The sequence below is a fragment of the Nicotiana tomentosiformis genome, chromosome 6 (assembly GCF_000390325.3).
Source record: "Nicotiana tomentosiformis chromosome 6, ASM39032v3, whole genome shotgun sequence".
Taxonomy (NCBI): domain Eukaryota; kingdom Viridiplantae; phylum Streptophyta; class Magnoliopsida; order Solanales; family Solanaceae; genus Nicotiana; species Nicotiana tomentosiformis.
This window is the reverse complement of record NC_090817.1, coordinates 136,841,557-136,855,952: the sequence shown is the minus strand read 5'-3', so window position 1 is coordinate 136,855,952 and position 14,396 is coordinate 136,841,557. Positions and strand designations below refer to the sequence as shown.

The window sequence follows — 14,396 nt, the reverse complement described above, 5'->3', positions numbered from 1 at the left end:
GATATGAGAAAGAGGCTTACCATGATTTTTGGCCTCCCATCGGCCCTTTGACAAATCACGCCATGAGCGTTTGGCATATATAGAGGTCGAATCCAGGTCCTGTACCCAGTTCTTGAGGTCAGGACCTGCACCGAGCATCCAAGGAACCGTTGCATCACAAAAGGGGATATCAGTGAGAAAGAAACAAAGGGGCAAAATAATAGGAGATAACAACAGAGTTATACTTACGCTTCATGTTCCACTCCTCGAGAAATGGCATCTTCTCGGCCGGTATTAGGTCCGAAGTCTTCACTCGAATGAAACTACCCATCCATCCTCAATCCTTGTCCTCGTCTATGCTCGAGAACAGAACCTTGGTAGCCCGGCGCTGAACAGGGGAAGGTTCTGTTCTCGAGCATAGACGAGGACAAGGATCGAGGCTGGATGGGTAGGTTCATTCGAGTGAAGACTTCGGACCTAATACCGGCCGAGAAGATGCCATTTCCCGAGGAGTGGAACATAAAGCGTAAGTGTAACTCCGCTGTTATCTCCTATTGTTTTGCCCCTTCGTTTATTTCTCACTGATATCCCCTTTTTGAGATGCAGCGGTTCCTTGGATGCCCGGTGCAGTTCCTGACCTCAAGAATTAGGTACAGGACCTGGCTTCAACCTCTACATACGTTGAGCGCTCATGGCGTGATTTGTCAAAGGGCCGATGGGAGGCCAAAAATCATGGTAAGCATCTTTCTCGTATCTTTGATAGTTCGAACGAAGTGTTTTCCATACACTTAATCAATTCTCTTGTGTGTAGGCCTGGGCAAAGATGCGGTTTTGAGGTCCCCATCCGGCGAGGAAGAGGCTTCGGCCTTTGTTCCAAAACTGGTGAAGGATAATAAGAGAAAAAGGGCTTCTACTTCCGAAGATCCAAAACTGAAGACGAGGATGGCTCGTAAACCGAGGACGAATACCATCCTTTAACCGAAGAATCAGTTCGACGTCTAAGGGATGAAGACGAGGAAGAAGAAGATGACGGGTCCGTACTGGTGGCCCGAGTGAAAATAAACCATTGATGCCTCAATGGTAGTTGGATCGATGGTGATTTGTGTGTCTCCGCCTCGAACTGAGGCGGTATCGGAGAAGGATTCGGGCAAAGTCCCCGAGTTAATGGAGGTCGAGGACGCCTCCCATCGAAGTCGACAATCGGTGGGTATATCCGAAAGGGCCGATCCTGAAGTTATCTGAACCGAGGAGAACATCCCAAGCGACTTGCTTGGGGAAATAGTAATCGGAGACTCTCCTACTCTCCCCGCCTTTTCTGAAAGGGCGATTCGAGAGGCCCAAGCTTTGGGGGTCCTCGAGGTAGACGGGCCTCATGAAAGACTCCTCTTAGGGCAAATGGAAGAAGAAATCAAGGACCTCCGAGCTGAGTTGGCCAAGGCTTATCAAGACCAGACCGACTTGACCGAGCAGGTAATGATAATCTTAAAAACCCATGGGCTCGCTTCTGGAACGGTGGATAATATTTCGATCTCACAGATGCAGCAGAAGCTTGAGGTGGTTGGGAAGCTTCATGAGGAGGTCGATATGATAAGGGCAGAGACCTTGGGATGGAAATATGGTATGGACCATCTTGCCGTAGATAAAGAAACTGCTCGAGCCCAATTATCATCGGCGGAAACCCAACTTCAAGACATGAAGGAGAAGAGCTCGGTCCAAGCAAGTAAAATAGAGGAGCTCGAGGCTCGGTTGGCCTCCGAACTTGCTAAGGCCAAATCTGATGCTAAAAAAGCAAAGGCCAATGCGGATGCATTCGTGGCTGTCTATCGGGCCAATGCTGAAGCCGCTCAGGAACAAGCAAGAGAGGCAGCCGAGACCGCTAAGGCTCGAGCACATTGGGTTGCTGAGCTTGCCAAATGCCGATCTCGAAGGGAGACCCTCGAGGAGATCCATTCTAGAGGCTTCGATCTCACCGAAGAGATAAAAAGGGCCAAAGAGCTCAAAGCCGATGCTGAAGCATTGGCTTCCAATGATGACGATGATGATGATAGGAGCAAGAGTGGGTCTGAGAGTGGGGAGGAGCTCGATAGAGAAGAGACCGCTCCCGGAGATAACCAAGAGTCTTAGAGTTTTTTCTGTTTTTTGTGTAGGGTCTTGTTCGGACGTTGTAAACAATTTTGTATATATATAAAGATCTTTTCCTTTCCCGATTTGTCTCTGTCTTATTTTTTTCCTTGTGAAGGTCTTGTTTCATTCATGCATTATGAAAGTTTTCATAAGTTTGAGGCTTTAGGCAATTTGATCAAATTTGAACTTTGTAGTCTTTATAACCGAGTGAGAGCTTGCTCAAACTCGAAATAAGAGTAGCCCGTAGGCTTAATGGTCGAGTGAATTAATTGCTCGAACTCGAAGTAATATAGACTGTAGGCTTAATAGTCGAGTGAGTTGATTTCTAGAACTCGGCGTAATGTAATCCGTAGGCTTAATAGTTGAGTAAGTTGATTGCTCGAACTCGAAGTAATGTATCCCGTAGGCTTAATGGTCGAGTGAGTTGATTGCTCGAACTCGAAGTAATGTAACCTGTAAGCCTAATGGTCAAGTGAGTTGATTGCTCGAACTCGAAGTAATGTAGCCTGTAGGCTTAATGGTCGAGTGAGTTGATTGCTCGAACTCGAAGTAATGTAGCCCGTGGGCTTAATGGTCGAGTGAGTTGATTGCTCGAACTCGAAGTAATGTTGCCCGTAGGCTTAATGGTAACTCGAAGTAACGTAGCCCGTAGGCTTAATGGTCGAGTAAGTTGATTGCTCGAACTCGAAGTAATGTATCCCGTAGGCTTAATAGTTGAGTGAGTTAATTGCTCGAACTCGAAGTAATGTAGCCCATAGGCTTAATGGTCGATTGAGTTGATTGCTCAAACTCGAAGTAATGTAGCCCATAGGCTTAATGATCGAGTGAGTTGATTGGTCGAACTCGAAGTAATATAGCCCGTAGGCTTAATGGTCGAGTGAGTTGATTGCTCGAACTCGAAGTAATGTAGCCCGTAGGCTTAATAGTCGAGTGAGTTGATTGCTCGAACTCGGAGTAAGAGTGGCCCTTAGGCTTAGTGGTCGAGTGAATTTATTGCTCGAACTCGAAGTAATATAGCCCGTAGGCTTAATAGTCGAGTGCATTGATTGCTCGAACTCGAAGTAAGAGTGGCCCTTAGGCTTAGTAGTCAAGCCTGACCTCGTTGATTTTTCCGTTGGCAGTCCCTGATTACTGGGGTAATGGTCGATTTTGAGCCTGTTTGCATAATAGATCATGGAATAGAGGATGGGTTTTGAGACATGAGAAATCGGCAAAGAAGAAGTTTCTCTTTATGTCATTATACACGTGTTCATGGTTTGTACCAGGGATCGATCAAACTACACGAGCATGGTTCGTATTGACCATTTGGCTCTTACAATTTTTCCTATCGAACCCCTATTATTATGAAGTAACTTTCTGGCATCAAAACTTGATAATCGAACTTACTTGATATATTTGAGGGTAATGCCCCCCCAGTATTCGAGATTGATTGTAAAGAGGCCTCGGATACTGTTGAATTATTCTATGTTAGCACAATCAATGGTTGCCTCATTAAAAACCTTGCCGAAAAACCCATTTGGGATAAAACCGGTCTAAGGGAAAAAGAGTACAACGTGTGCTTTCAGGCCTAAGGCTTTGTGTTGAATAACCCATTCCTGTTCTTGGTCGAACTCTTGCAAGGGTTAATTTAGAAATATAAACGAACATGGGAGGGTCAAACCTTAGCAGTAGTATCGTTTTAGGTGCGACACGTTCCAATTGCTTGGTAGTTGTTTGCCGTTTATAACACCGAGCTTGTAGGATCCTTTACCAACGATTTCGAGCCCCGATACGGCCCTTCCCAGTTTGGACCCAGTTTTCCTTCATTTGGATTTCGGGTATTGAGGGTGACTTTCCTTAGCACTAAGTCCCCGGTTTTAAAATAGCGAAGATTGGTTCTTCGATTATAGTATCTTTTGATCCGCTGTTTTTGTGCGGCCAATCGGATGAGAGCGGCTTCTCGCTTTTCATCCAATAATTCGAGGCTAGTATTCATAGCCTCGTGATTTGACTCTTCCGTTGTATGTCAAAACCTCATACTGGGTTCCCCAACTTTGACTGGAATCAAGGCCTCAGAACCATATACTAAGGAGAACGGGGTTGGCCCCGTACTGGACTTTGACGTTGTTCGATATGCCCAAAGGTCTTTGGGCAAAATTTCTCTCTATTTCCCCTTAGCGTCGTTTAACCTATTCTTTATGTTTTGAATGATAGTCTTGTTCGTCGATTCTGCCTGTCCGTTCCCACTAGGGTGGTACAACGTTGTTAATATCCTTTTTATTTTATGGTCTTCCAGGAATTTCGTCACCTTGCTGCCGATAAATTATTTTCCATTGTCACACACTATTTCTGCGGGTATCCCAAATCGACATACGATGTGATCCCAGATGAAGTCTATAATCTCTTTCTCTCTCACTTTCTCGAACGCCTGTGCTTCAACCCACTTAGAGAAATAGTCAGTTATAAATAAAATGAACTTAGCTTTACCTGGGGCCGATGGCAGAGAGCCGACGATGTCCATCCCCCGTTTCATAAATGGCCAATGGGGATAGGACTGAATAAAGTTGTTATCCGGGCGGATGGATCATCGGTGCAAACCTTTGGCATTTATCACATTTTCGAACAAACTCTTTAGTGTCTTTTTCCATGCTATCCTAGTAGTATCCTGCTCTAATGATTTTGTGAACTAGTGATTCGGCGCCGGAGTGGTTCCCACAAGTGCCTTCATAGACCTCTCGTAAAACGTAATTGGTATCTCCTGGTCCTAAGCATACTACCAACGATCCATCGAATGTTCATCTGTATAACGTTCCATCTTCAACCAATGTGAATCGAGCAGCTTTGGTTTGTAGGGTCCTCGACTCTTTAGGGTCTGATGGGAGCTTTCCGTCCTTCAAGTATTCAATATATTTATTCCTCCAATCCCAGGTTAAGCTTGTAGAGTTTATCTCGATATGACCTTCCTCGATCATGGATTTCAAGAGTTGAACGATAGTCCCCGAGCTGATCTCATCTTTTTCGACCGACGACCCCAAATTTGCAAGTGCATTAGCCTCATTGTTTTGTTCTCGAGGTACTTGCTGTAAAGTCCATTCTTTGAAACGGTGCAAATTTACCTGCAGTTTGTCCAAATACCTTTGCATTCTATCCTCACGAACTTCGAAGGTTTTGTTTACTTGGTTTACCACCAGTAAAGAGTCACACTTGGCTTCAATGACTTATACTCCTAAGCTTTTGGCTAGCTCAAGACCTGTAATCATGGCCTCGTACTCGGCCTCATTGTTAGTAAACCTAGATGTTTTGATAGATTGCCTAATAGTGCTACCCGTGGGCGGCTTCAAAACGATGGCTAGCCCGGACCCCCTCATATTCGAAGCACCGTCTGTGAAGAGGGTCCATACCCCCGATGATGTACACGATTTTAACAAGAGTTCCTTTTCGGCTTCGGGCACGAGGTTTGGCGTGAAATCAACTACGAAGTCCGCTAAAATTTGAGACTTGATGGCCGTCTGGGGTTGATATTTGATATCGTACCCACTGAGTTCGACAGTCCATTTGGTCAATCGGCCCGATAGTTCAGACTTTTGCAAAATATTCCGAAGTGGATAAGTGGTTAATACGCATATGGGGTGACATTGAAAGTATGGTCTTATCTTTCTAGAGGCACTTATCAGTGCAAGTGCTAATTTCTCTAAGTGCGGATACCTAGTTTCTACTTCCCCTAAGGTTCGACTTATATAATAAATGGGAAATTGCGTACCTTGCTCTTCTCAAACTAGGACACCACTTACCGCTATTTCTGATACTGCCAAGTACAAGTAAAGTTTCTCATCTGCCTTCATAGTGTGAAGTAGTTATGGGCTCGATAGGTATCGCTTCAATTCTTCTAATGCATGTTGGCATTTTGGGGTTCAGGCAAAATCGTTCTTCTTTTTGAGTAGAGAGAAAAATCGGTGACTTCGATCCGACGACCTCGAAATGAATCGGCCTAAGGCAACTATCTATCCGGTTAGCTTCTGTACGGCTTTCACACTGTCCACGACGGTGATGTCTTCGATGGCTTTGATTTTATCGGGGTTGATCTCGATCCCCCCGATTCAATACCATGAAACCAAGGAACTTGCCCGACCCGACCCCGAAAGCACATTTTTCGGGGTTGAGCTTCATGTTATATTTCCTTAAATCTCGAACATTTCTTGCAAATGAATCAAATGGTCCTCTGCGCGCAGGGACTTAACTAGCATGTCGTCAATATAAACTTCTATTGATTTACCTACTGATTTTTCAAACATTTTATTTACTAGGCGTTGGTAAGTAGCTCCTGCATATTTTAGCCCGAAAGGCATTACCTTATAACAATAGGTTCCATACTTGCTGATAAATGAAGTCTTTTCTCGGTCCTCCGGGTTCATTTGGATTTGATTGTACCCGGAATATGCATTGAGAAAAGTAAGGATCTAGTGTCCGGCCATGGCATCGATCATGCGATCGATGTTAGGCAATGGGAAAGAATCTTTGGGGCACGCCTTGTTTAAATCCTTATAATCTACACACATTCTAAGTTTGTCCCCTTTTTTAGGCACTACAACTATATTGGCTAACCATTCGGGATATTTCACCTCCCGAATGAACCCTATTTTGAGAAGTTTAGTTACCTCATCCTTTATGAATGCGGGCTTTATTTCGGACTGGGGTCTCCTCTTTTGCTTTACCATTTTGAACCCGGGGTCCAGGCTTAGCCGATGCGTCGTTATCTTCGGTGGGATCCATGTCATGTCTAAATGGGACCAAGAAAAATAATCTATGTTATCAATAGGAAATTGGATAGGCCTTTTCCTGAGTTCGGGGGTTAATCCCATTCCTAGGTATAACTTTTGCTCGGCCAGGTACTCAATCAATATAAACTGTTCCAGCTCTTTGACCGTTGATTTGGTGGCGTCGGAACCTTCGGGAACAATAAAAGTTCGAGGGGTCAGAAAATCCTCCTCTTCTTCTTCTATCTCCTGCTTCCCTGATTCGGTCGAGGCTGATGGCTGTGATTGCTATTTGACTTCCTCTTTACCTTTGATGCTCGACCTCTCCGAGGTTGACAATGTCGATATCAGTGTTACCTCATCTACTGCAAATATTTCCTTTGCGGCATGCTGCTCTCCATATACTATTTTTACACCGTCCGACATCGGGAATTTCATCACTTGGTGGAGGGTCGAAGGGACTGCCCTCATATTGAGGATCCAAGGCCTTCCGAGCAGGGCATTGTACCTCATGTCACCCTCGATTACGTGGAACTTGGTATCTTGAATTGTTCCAGCCACGTTCACCGGTAGAATAATCTCCCCTTTAGTTGTTTCACTAGCCATGTTGAAGCCGTTTAAAACCGGAGCTGCGGGCACGATTTGATTTTATAGGTCGAGCTGTTCCACGACCCTCGATCGGATGATATTCGCCGAACTACCTAGATCCACTAAAACATGCTTAACTTGAACTTTATTTAATAAGATAAAAGTTACCACAACGTCGTTGTGAGGCTGAGAAATGCCTTCTGCTTCTTCGTTGTTGAATGACAAAGTGCCTTCGGACACATAATCTCGGGTTCATTTTTTCCTAGTGGTTGATACCTTAGTGTGTTTGAACATGGGTCCTTGTGGAATGTCGACCCCACCGACGATCATATGAATGACATGTTGGGGTTCCTCCTGTTCATTTTTTCTGTTGACGTCCCTTTCTCTGAAATGGTTCTTGGCTCGATTGCTGAGGAACTCTCGAAGGTGGCCCTAGTTGAATAGACGGGCTACCTCCTCTCTTAATTGTCTACAATCCTCGGTCTTGTGACCATGCGTGCCATGGTATTTGCACATCAAATTTGGGTTTTTTTGGGAAGGATCAATCTGTATGGGTTTGGGCCACCTAATATATTTGATCCTATCGATTGTCGATACAATGCGTCGATACTAAAATTATATTCCGATAACTGAGGTGCCTCTGTGGGATCGGCATACTTGTCAAAACCACTTCTGCTCATAAGTCCCCGAGAACTCCGTCCTCGATCACTTCTTCGATTGTTCCGGGCGGAATTGCGTCCTGAACCATTGTTCCTTTGATGTGCGATATATGGTTAATATCGGTCTTTGTTTGACCTTGGCTCCATGTCAATGTCCCTCTGGTTCTTAACTACCGACCTGTTTGGATGTAATGAACCGGAAGGGGCTCTTAGTTGGTCATCCTCGACCCTGATCTTCGATTGATATCGATTGTGCACATCTGCCCAGGTCACAGCCGGATACTCTATCAAACTTTGTTTCAACTGACGTGATGCTATCGAAATCCGCTCGTTCAACCCTTGGGTGAAATATTGAATGGCCCAATAATCTGTGACCGGTGGTAATTCCATGTGTTCTATTTGAAATCGGGACACGCACTCCCTCAGCATTTCATTATCCCTTTGTCTTATCTTGAAAATGTTTGATTTCCTCGTTGCGACCTTTATAGCCCCTGCGTGTGCCTTTACGAAAGAATCTGCTAACATGGCGAACGAGTCGATGGAATTTGGTGACAAGTTGTGTTACCAAATCATTGCTCCCTTCGAAAAGGTCTCTCCGAATTTTTTCAGCAGCACAAATTCAATTTCGTCATCTTCTAAATTGTTACCCTTTATGGCACACATATAAGAGGTGGCGTGTTCGTTAGGGTCGGTCGTCCCATTATATTTAGGAATCTCGGGCATGCGGAATTTTTTGGGAATCGGCTTTGGAGCTGCACTCGGGGGGAAAGGCTTTTGCACAAATTTTTTGGAATCCAACCCTTTCAACACCGGTGGTGCCCCCGAGATCTGATCGACCCTTGAGTTATATGTTTCCATTTTTTTATCGTTTACTTCGATCCGTTTTATGAGTTCCTCGAGTATCTTAGCAATTTCGGGATTAGTCCCCGATTCTTGCTCATTTAACCTTACTATAGTTGGCTCCGTTCTGTGGGTGATTTCTCGGGGTGGACTAGGCTCCGATCTGCTCGGTACCTAGGTTTGACTCCGCAACTGAGCTATCGCTACCTGTTGAGCTTGCAACATTTCGAAAATCATATGCAAGCTGATTCCATTTTCCTCAACGTTATGGGTGTCTTGAGCTGCAGATCAAGTACTACCATGAATGCTATTTTCAAGTTCAGAACGCTGGTTTGCCTCAATAGCCACATGCGAATTAACATCTAATGGTACTTTGACTCGGGCCCCAATGACATCGATAAGCGGCCTTTCGGCCCTAGGCGTCAAGTTGTTGTTCTCACCTTGAAGGCCAGTTTCATTGTCGACAGGTAAGGCCATTAATTGAGAGTTCGTTGTTGCTAATCCGAAATCAAAGACACTTTCAACGACAAACGTAAAATGGTGTGTTTTGAAGATTTGTGTCAAATAACCACTGTTATCCTTAGCCCTACGGTGGGCGCCAAATTGTTTACTAGAAAAATGGATAGAGTTGAATTTATACGTAGTTCTAAGGGTACGCGGTATAACTTGACGCAAATCGTATAAGTGGAAATATCGAATATTGACTATCAAGAATAAAAATACAAACAAGGTTGAAGGGAGGATGATTTATGAGTAAGCAAGATGAAAATAGTGTATAAAGCTCAAAATGATAATCTCTCAATATGGAGCATATGCACAATATCTGAGTTATGGTGTCTTAATATCTCAATGCCCCCTTACAGAGATAATAGCCATCCCTCTTATAGTGGGAGATCCTACTTTAGATATAATTAAAAATACATAGTGGGGAACCATGATAAATCAACTTTCCCATTTTCCCTGCCGAGATTCTCTCCTTTAGTGCGGTTGTAATGACTCTTGTCTATAGGCTCGACATTGACTTAAGCTCGATACTGAATCGAGCTCGATATTGATTCGAGCTCGATTTTGACTCGGGGCCCGGTATTGATTCGAGCTCAGTATTGGTCGGTCTTTGGCTCTCGAGCTCGATAACGTTGCTTCGCATCATGGTTCGATTTGACTTCGAGCTCGGTATTGATCGGTCCCTAAAACTTGAAGCTAGGTAACCCGGCTTCTGATCTTATCCCAAAATTATGAAGACGCTCTTCGGTCCATTATGTTCCCATCTTGACCAGTCGTACGAAGGCCGAAATCGGTTCCGACCATATACAAGTTATTTGGTATTGACGGCAAAAATCAATGATAACAGGGTCGAGAGGACCTAACGTGAAAGGGTAAGTATACACACTTAAAAACCCTTTCACATGAGTAGTAATATCTTCTTCGGGAGACGGGATTACCACTCTCTTTGTTCTCCTAGTTGCAATCTTTCCTTATCCGTTCGAGATGCCCCTCGATTATCGAACACAGATACCTCGATACTGGCTCGCATCGGCCGAGAACCGACGAGTCTTTGTCGACCTTAAAATCGGAGGTAAGAACACACGCCCCGGGAACACACTCCTCAGGTTGTGGCTCCATCGGTGTTTTGTCGGCGGCATGCTATGAAGAAGAAGCTTTTTCTTTTTGAGGAACGGTTTTTGATGTTTTCACCATTTTGGTTTTGAAGATCGAGAATAGAAATAGATGACAAAGATGTGGTGTTTTGAAGAAAGGTTTTGCAGTGAAAATCAGAAGGAAGATTTTGCAATAAAAATCACAGGCTTGCAGATAAACTCAGAAGATGCGAGAAAGAGCTTAGAAAATTGGGAAACTGGAGATGTAAAAGTGATGAATGGTAAAAAGAGAGGCTATTTATAGATTAGGGAATGACGGTTCAATATCACCAGTGGCTGACCACCGTCTGACACGCATTTAATGCCCTGGTAAACGGAACCGACGGGACAACTATCACGTAGTCATGGCCGGGTTCGATGCAAACGTCAGTGTATATCTAATCGAGCCATTGGGAAATCATATCGTTTCTCGCCACATCCTTTCCGAGAAACGAGGGGACTATCTGTATACGGTCGAAACCGATTTCGGCCTTCGTACGACTGGTCGAGATGGGAACATAATGGACCGAAGAGCGTCTTCATAATTTCGTGATAAGATTAGAAGCCGTGTTACCTAGCTTCAAGTTTTAGGGACCGATCAATACCGAGCTCGAAGTCATTATCGAGCTCGAGTCCAAATCGAACCATGATGCGAAGCAACGTTATCGAGCTCGAGATCCAAAGACCGACCAATGCTGAGCCCGAATCAATACCGGGCCCCGAGTCAAAATCGAGCTCGAATCAATATCGAGCTCGAATCAGTATCGAGCTTAAGTCAATATCGAGCCTATAGACAAGAGCCGTTACGGCCGCACTAAAGGAGAGAATCTCGGCAGGAAAAAAGGAAAAGTTGATTTATCATGGTTCCCTACTATGTATTTTTAATTATATCTAAAGTAAGATCCTCCACTATAAAGGGGATGATTATTATCTCTGTAAGGGGGCATTGAGACATTAAGACAACATAACTCAGATACTGTGCATATGCTCCATATTGAGAGATTATCATTTTGAGCTTTATACACTATTTTCATCTTGCTTACTCATAGATCATCCTCCCTTCAACCTTGTTTGTATTTTCATTCTTGATAGTCAATATTCGATATTTTCGCTTATACGATTTGCGTCAAGTTATACTGCGTACCCTTAGAACTATGTATAAATTCAACTCTATCCGTTTTTCGGGTAAACAATACATAATCATCTTTCATAGCATGTAATGGGGTGGGTACTGATTGTAATGAGAGTGATAGTGACTTTGAAGATGTGTCTAAGTGTCCCGTGTATGACTCTGAAGAGTTTGAGTCCATTGCTACTCAAAAGAAAATGAATGTTACAGATGGTTTTCATGAGTACAAAGAGTTATTTAAGAGTATGTCACTCAAAAGCATACCTGAAGCAAGGAAGATTATAAAACTGTATGCTTTAGCTAACAAGGTTGAGTTAACTGTAGAAAAAAGTGACAAGGAGAGACTGAGGTACAAATGTGGTGTAGGTTGTCCATTTGTCTGTCATATTTCTGTGGATGGTCATTCTCCCGGGGTGAGAATCAAAACACTAAGGTCTGAACATAAATGTGATACCTCATATGACAATTCTAGGGTTGATTACTCTACCATAGCTCATTATTTTAAGAGAAAGTTGCAAGATAATCCAAAGTATAAAGTGAAGGAAATGAGAGCTGATTTGCAAACTGCTTTTGAGTTAAATGCTAGTCAAGGGAAGTGCATGAGAGCTAAAAGGATGATTTCAGAGACTTTAGAGGATAGCTTTACTGATGGTTATAACAAACTAGAGGCTTATGCCAATGAACTTAGACAGTTAAATACAGGAAGTGATGTTGTGATAAATGTGTCTAAGGAGGCACTTGCTCAAGGTAGAAGAAAGTTCCTTAGAATGTACATCCTCTTTAATGCAATGAAGATGGGATTTAAACAAGGCTTGAGACCCTTTATTGGATTAGATGGAACATTTCTTAAAGGAAAAACCAAGGGATAATTACTGGTGGCTGTTGGTCAAGATTGTAAGAACCACTTCTACCCTTTGGCTTGGGCAGTAGTAGATAAAGAGAACAAAAGGACCTGGAATTGGTTTTTGGTGCTGCTGCAGCATTCACTGAAGCTCCAAATAGGAGAAGGCATAACCTTCATTCAGACATGCAGAAAGTAATCTTGGTTCTTTCTTACTTTAATTCTGTCTTTATCTCTTACTTTATGATTTTTCTTGTATGTAAGTGTTTAATAGGTTGCCTTTCACATGCAGGGATTCATTGATGCAGTCAAAACTGTACTACCTGAAGCACACCATAGATTCTGTGTGACACATGTAGAGACAATCTGGTGCAAAAGATGGAGTAAAAGAGAGCTGAAGAAACTATTGTGGTGGAATGCATGGTCTACTTATGAGGAGGAGTTCATAGACCATGTGAAGGAGATAGGACAACTTGTTGAACCTGCTGCAAAGGACTTGATGAGGTATCCTCCACAGAGTTGGTGTAGAGCCTTCTTTGAGAGAGTGTGTAAGAATCAAGCAATGGACAACAATCTTACAGAGTCATTCAATGCATGGATACTTGAAGATAGGTACAAGCCTATTATTGGGATGCTGGAGGGTATAAGGACCAAAATTGATGAACAGATTGAGAGAACAAGATTCTGTGATGCAATGGAGTGGCCAGTTTAGTCCTAAATCCCTCAAATTGTACACTGAATATTTGAAGATAGCTCATGCTAATGGATATGAGATATCAGAAAAGGGAGACAAACACATTGTCAATATGGTCATGAAGAATTGTACTTGCAGGGTGTGGGACTTCACTGAATTCCATGCCCACATGCAATTAAAGCCTTGATGACAGCAAAGTTTGATCCACTATCTGAAATGCATTGGTTTCATATCAAGGAAGCATTCCTGCTCACCTACAAACATAAGTTGCACCATGTAAAGGGTGAAAAATTCTGGAAAGTTGACCCTTCTCAAGCAATGGAAGTCTGTCAATTTGGAAGGCCTAAGGTTAAGAGAGATAGACAGAAAGATGAGGCACTTAAGAGGCAGGGAGAATGGAGTGTTTCTAGGAAAGGTAGAGTGATGCATTGTGGCAATTGTGGAGAGCCAAATCACAATGCTAGGGGTTGTGTCAAGGTAACGTTAAACACATAAATTTCATATACATTTTTAAAGCTTTTAGTAACTTATTATTATTCTATGTTACAGGAAAAAAAGGGAAAGGTGGTATCTAAAGAAACACAAAAGCAGCCTGTGAGGGGTTTAGTTGATGAAGATGATGATGGTCTAATTTTGATCAAGTTTTGTGTTGGAAGTCAAGGTCCAGACTTTGAACACCCCTACTTTGGTGATAAATCATACCCTTCTTTAAGGCCTAAGGTCATCTCAGAAGAATTGACCAGACTCCAAGCTAGGCAGTAGACAATTATACCAAGTGGGAAAAGACAAAGGTGACCATGCAGGAATGTCTAATGCCAGCAAATCTTCCATACCCCCCAGACAACTTAACTTGGAAGGGCAAAGCTGTTATGACCACAAATCAGCTGGAAGTTGAATGTCAGAAGAGGATTGGGAAGAAACCAAGAAAGGGACAGTATCAGTAGCTGGACTGCAATTACTGCTTATGACAGTTTTGTTTAGTTAACTTTGGTGATTTATTAACTGCTTATGACAATACTCTTATGGCAGTACTTCTGTCTTTGTTTTGTATTGACTTGAGGTGCAAAAATCTGCAGTTTATCACTTGTATCATTGACTGATATTGTGTTGAATTGAAGTGCAAAAATCTGCAGTTTATCACTTGTATCAGATTCTGATATTTTGTGTCTGAT

At 43.1% G+C, this 14,396-nt stretch overlaps 2 protein-coding genes across 2 annotated transcripts; both read left to right on the top strand.

Moving 5' to 3' along the window:
• Positions 1–1,374: 1,374 nt before the first annotated feature.
• Positions 1,375–2,103, top strand: LOC138894831 (intracellular protein transport protein uso1-like). The gene has a single exon (XM_070179560.1). It carries the CDS (start codon positions 1,375–1,377, stop codon positions 2,101–2,103), a length of 729 nt encoding a protein of 242 aa, XP_070035661.1.
• Positions 2,104–10,651: 8,548 nt separating this feature from the next.
• Positions 10,652–13,242, top strand: LOC138894830 (uncharacterized). The gene is made up of 4 exons (XM_070179559.1): positions 10,652–10,802; positions 11,774–12,436; positions 12,670–12,725; positions 12,823–13,242. The coding sequence occupies exons 1-4, from the start codon at positions 10,652–10,654 to the stop codon at positions 13,240–13,242; spliced, it is 1,290 nt and encodes a 429-aa protein (XP_070035660.1).
• Positions 13,243–14,396: the final 1,154 nt, after the last annotated feature.